The sequence below is a fragment of the Melanostigma gelatinosum genome (assembly GCF_949748355.1).
Source record: "Melanostigma gelatinosum genome assembly, chromosome: 6".
Taxonomy (NCBI): Eukaryota; Metazoa; Chordata; class Actinopteri; order Perciformes; family Zoarcidae; genus Melanostigma; species Melanostigma gelatinosum.
In genome coordinates, this window is record NC_136639.1 from 28047120 (window position 1) to 28052616 (window position 5497).

General features: G+C 46.9%; 1 protein-coding gene across 1 annotated transcript in view; it reads left to right on the forward strand.

Annotated features, from left to right (window-relative positions):
• Positions 1 to 3570, forward strand: part of abca2 (ATP-binding cassette, sub-family A (ABC1), member 2) — a gene marked incomplete at its 5' end in the record, with an annotated part of 77740 nt that extends 74170 nt beyond the window's left edge. The window contains 4 exons of the mRNA XM_079270993.1: positions 1081 to 1183; positions 2041 to 2178; positions 2271 to 2480; positions 2964 to 3570. Coding sequence (XP_079127119.1) covers positions 1081 to 1183; positions 2041 to 2178; positions 2271 to 2480; positions 2964 to 2999 — 487 coding nt within the window. The 3' untranslated portion in view covers positions 3000 to 3570. The remainder of the gene's footprint in view (positions 1 to 1080; positions 1184 to 2040; positions 2179 to 2270; positions 2481 to 2963) is intronic.
• Positions 3571 to 5497: the final 1927 nt, after the last annotated feature.

Consider the following 5497-nt stretch of genomic DNA (forward strand, 5'->3'; position numbering starts at 1 on the left):
AATGCAAAACTTGCAGGATATGTTTAATGACAATGTTGAACCGTGTGTGTTGAACTGTTTTGCAATCGCTTGATAGGGGTCTCCACATGTTCATGGTCCTGGTGCAAACTTTGCCCTAAATCATGAGTGTGTCCAAACATCACCAAACTGCTGGATGTCTTTACTTTAGCTGTTGAAACGTGTCCTCAAAGGGCACGGAATATGACCGGCGGGACGTTTAGTGTGCACTTACTGAAAGGCTACATAAGTATGTGATGGTAATGGGCTGTACTGTCTGAGGCAGAGAAGCATTAACCTCCACTAGTTAGGGTGAGGATAGCCTATTGGTATATTGGACCTGACAAAATCAGGTTACCAGTACCTCAGCGAGCGTGGACGCCTGGCCAATCCTAGCGCTTGAATGCTGCACAGGGCGGGTTTTGCCAAGAAGAGCAGAGGGGTTGATAATAATGCAGCTGGAGCTCCATCAAGGGACCGGTCCTGAGACGCCTGCGGGGGTCAACAGCTAGCCGCCTGGCCAGTCGGGCTCACAGAGCTCTCTGAGAGCTGGCTGGAGCTCTGTCAGCAGACAAGAGGCTTTTATTTCCCTCTTGGTTTGTTGATTATGTTTAAATATCACAACACTAATGTCCATGATACAATGAACAGGGAACCTATGGTTTTATGCCTTGTCCTTTTTTAATTTGGTGCTCTATGTTATTTTACATATTAGCATATTTTCATATGGTACTGCTTGTAGGCTACACATTGTCTTGTTAAGAGACATATCTTCCAGACACAGTTTTAATAATATAATCATAATAATCAAAGTGATAACATTACACTCCACAAAACAAAACACCCCACAGGAGAATGAGGCATATAACCATAGGTTCCCCTTTACTTCATAATGGACATCTGTGTTAAGATATTTAAGTGAAGCGTCCGTTGACAGGGAAATTAATGCTTTTGTCTCTTCAGAGAGCTCCAGCTTACAGTGGGGTCTGTGAGCATCACTAGCCAGCTAGCTGTCCCCGCTGGCTCTAAGAGTTTGCATTGTTTGCTCTGTTCGTATTTCATGCTTCTATGATGACGTTCCAGGTTTGGGGATGGCTACATGATCACCGTGAGGACAAAGAGCAGCTCTAATGTGAAGGAGGTGGTTCGATTCTTCAACAGGAACTTCCCTGAGGCCGTGCTGAAGGTAGATTACTGCAGCTACCTCTGAATGATGGATGAATATTCACCCCCAGCTTTAGCATTGATGCTAACTTCAAAGTCCACAAAGTCTAATAGACTTATAGGTGTATTGGATCAAAAGCTCCTTTCCTTTGATCATGGCACGACATGAAGACACTGATTTAATGGAATACCCATTATATATGCTTGAGTCAATACTTTCATATTATCAACAGATCATATGACTACTTGTTTGTGAAAGGCATTGCTCAAAGGAACAGAACAACAGAGCGTTTTAACCCTGCCCTGTTGCTTGACCCCACCCTTGTATTGTTAGCCCCGCCCCCATGTGTTTAAACATGCCTCTTTCACCTTGTTTAAACCCCGCCCCCATGTGTTTAAACACGCCTCTTCCACCTTGTTTAAACCCCGCCCCCATGTGTTTAAACACGCCTCTTCCACCTTGTTTAAACCCCGCCCCCATGTCTTTAAACACGGCTCTTCCACCTTGTTTAAACCCCGCCCCCATGTCTTTAAACACGGCTCTTCCACCTTGTTTAAACCCCGCCCCCATGTCTTTAAACACGCCTCTTCCACCTTGTTTAAACCCCGCCCCCATGTCTTTAAACACGCCTCTTCCACCTTGTTTAAACCCCGCCCCCATGTCTTTAACACGCCTCTTCCACCTTGTTTAAACCCCGCCCCCATGTCTTTAAACACGCCTCTTCCACCTTGTTTAAACCCCGCCCCCATGTCTTTAAACACGGCTCTTCCACCTTGTTTAAACCCCGCCCCCAAATGATGTTTTGTCCTGTTTGATATTTTCCATCTCATATTACATGGGGCACTTTTCTCAATGAGCAGAGTGAGGTATATTTGCAGGAGCGTCACCACACCAAGATCCAGTACCAGCTGAAGTCTGAGCGGATCTCCCTGGCTCAGGTCTTCAGTAAGATGGAGCAGGTGGTGGAGGTGCTGGGCATTGAGGAGTACTCTGTCAGTCAGACCACTCTGGACAATGTGAGTCAGCTTGTAACACTCTGGCTCACCTTCATGCAGGACTTCATGAGGACAAATGAGTAAAATAAATCATCTTTATTGCGCTTTATTAGGTGTTTGTCAACTTTGCTAAGAAGCAGAGCGACAACCTGGAGCAGCAGGAGGCGTCGCCCCCGGGTGGTGGGCAGTCGCCCCTGCAGCGCGTCCTCAACCTGCTGAAGGCTCGGCCGGCCAACACGGAGCTCAGCGCTCTGATCAGCGAGGCCCCAGAGGAGCTGGAGAGCGATGATGACGAAGGACTCATCAGCTTTGAAGAGGAGCGGGTGAGTGCGGTTTCATCTGTGTTTGTTACTTTACTTTAGCAGTGAACATGAGCTACAGGTCGACGGTCACAGGGATTTAAATGCAGAAGCCATGTAGCATGGACCACAACGGAGAAATAGCATCATAAATATTGTCTTATGAACCTCAATGCTTTAAGGAAGATATAATATGGACAATACACATGCATTGATAAAGTTTCTTTATTGCATAACACATTTGAATTGATATTGAATGATGAAAGCTGAGCTGAGAGAGCTACAGGAGGTCCTACAGATATTATAACGCAGCGCAGAGTAAAGCAGCTGCACAGTCAGGAGGCAGAGTGCACACCTGGTTTCTCCTGATGTACAACTAGTACACATGCTTAGTGGTAGTAAACATGACGAGGAGATTCACTGACATGTAGAACTGCTGGTTGCGTGATGTTTGCTGCAGCACACGCTATCACACGCTAACTTTGACTGTGCATGTGTGTTTGGCAGGTCCAGCTCTCCTTCAACACAGACACTCTCTGTTGAAAGAGCAGAGACCAGGAGAGCTGCTGATGGAACCCTGAAGAGGACCAAATCTCTCTGCACCCTGAAGAACCAGGAGTTCACTATTTCAGCCTCACATTTTGTATCCCAGGATGGCCCGAGGTGGTTTCGGTTAGAACAGACAGACAGCGGTGGTGACCTGCAGAGACCGGAATGTTTCCATCCTGTCATTTCAGTTTGAGAATGTACCTGAAACACGGCTGCTGAACAGTCGTTCCTTCAGTGAATGAAGATGTCTTCGTTGATGCAGTACGTTTGACAGCGCCGGTTACTTTGAGATGGCTGTACGCGCTTCCTACCACAGGGCCTCATGTAACCGGAGCGGCCCCGTCACTGTACCAGGAGAGCATGCTGTGGGGAAGGTGATAACCACCGGTGATGTAATGCACTCTATTGTTCTGTGCCAAGAAGAATGATATGTTTTGGATCTTGAAGCAGCTACAGAATGACTTGTGTGATTTATTCTGCAATAAGTGAGGATTTACTGAAATGCACCCTGGGAAGTGCCCGGTGAGGGCATGTGTTCGAATGTAAAGGTGTGGTTATCGTGCTGATGGAGAGGATGTAAAGGTGTGGTCATTGTGCTGATGGAGAGGATGTAAAGGTGTGGTCATTGTGCTGATGGAGAGGATGTAAAGGTGTGGTTATCGTGCTGATGGAGAGGATGTAAAGGTGTGGTCATTGTGCTGATGGAGAGGATGTAAAGGTGTGGTTATCGTGCTGATGGAGAGGATGTAAAGGTGTGGTTATCGTGCTGATGGAGAGGATGTAAAGGTGTGGTTATCGTGCTGATGGAGAGGATGTAAAGACGTGGTCATTGTGCTGATGGAGGGGATGTAAAGGTGTGGTCATCGTGCTGATGGAGAGGATGTAAAGGTGTGGTTATCGTGCTGATGGAGAGGATGTAAAGACGTGGTCATTGTGCTGATGGAGGGGATGTAAAGGTGTGGTCATCGTGCTGATGGAGAGGATGTAAAGGTGTGGTTATCGTGCTGATGGAGAGGATGTAAAGGCGTGGTTATCGTGCTGATGGAGAGGATGTAAAGGTGTGGTCATTGTGCTGATGGAGAGGATGTAAAGGCGTGGTTATCGTGCTGATGGAGAGGATGTAAAGATGTGGTCATTGTGCTGATGGAGAGGATGTAAAGGTGTGGTTATCGTGCTGATGGAGAGGATGTAAAGGTGTGGTCATTGTGCTGATGGAGAGGATGTAAAGGTGTGGTCATTGTGCTGATGGAGAGGATGTAAAGGTGTGGTTATTGTGCTGATGGAGAGGATGTAAAGGTGTGGTCATTGTGCTGATGGAGAGGATGTAAAGGTGTGGTCATTGTGCTGATGGAGAGGATGTAAAGGTGTGGTTATCGTGCTGATGGAGAGGATGTAAAGGCGTGGTCATTGTGCTGATGGAGAGGATGTAAAGGTGTGGTTATCGTGCTGATGGAGAGGATGTAAAGGTGTGGTTATCGTGCTGATGGAGAGGATGTAAAGGTGTGGTCATTGTGCTGATGGAGAGGATGTAAAGGTGTGGTCATTGTGCTGATGGAGAGGATGTAAAGGCGTGGTCATTGTGCTGATGGAGAGGATGTAAAGGTGTGGTTATTGTGCTGATGGAGAGGATGTAAAGGTGTGGTTATTGTGCTGATGGAGAGGATGTAAAGGTGTGGTTATTGTGCTGATGGAGAGGATGTAAAGGTGTGGTCATTGTGCTGATGGAGAGGATGTAAAGGTGTGGTCATTGTGCTGATGGAGAGGATGTAAAGGTGTGGTCATTGTGCTGATGGAGAGGATGTAAAGGTGTGGTTATCGTGCTGATGGAGAGGATGTAAAGGTGTGGTCATTGTGCTGATGGAGAGGATGTAAAGGTGTGGTCATTGTGCTGATGGAGAGGATGTAAAGGTGTGGTTATTGTGCTGATGGAGAGGATGTAAAGGTGTGGTTATTGTGCTGATGGAGAGGATGTAAAGGTGTGGTCATTGTGCTGATGGAGAGGATGTAAAGGTGTGGTCATTGTGCTGATGGAGAGGATGTAAAGGTGTGGTTATCGTGCTGATGGAGAGGATGTAAAGGTGTGGTCATTGTGCTGATGGAGAGGATGTAAAGGTGTGGTTATTGTGCTGATGGAGAGGATGTAAAGGTGTGGTTATTGTGCTGATGGAGAGGATGTAAAGGTGTGGTTATTGTGCTGATGGAGAGGATGTAAAGGCGTGGTCATTGTGCTGATGGAGAGGATGTAAAGGTGTGGTCATTGTGCTGATGGAGAGAATGTAAAGGCGTGGTTATTGTGCTGATGGAGAGGATGTAAAGGCGTGGTTATCGTGCTGATGGAGAGGATGTAAAGGTGTGGTCATTGTGCTGATGGAGAGGATGTAAAGGTGTGGTCATTGTGCTGATGGAGAGGATGTAAAGGTGTGGTCATTGTGCTGATGGAGAGGATGTAAAGGTGTGGTCATTGTGCTGATGGAGAGGATGTAAAGGTGTGG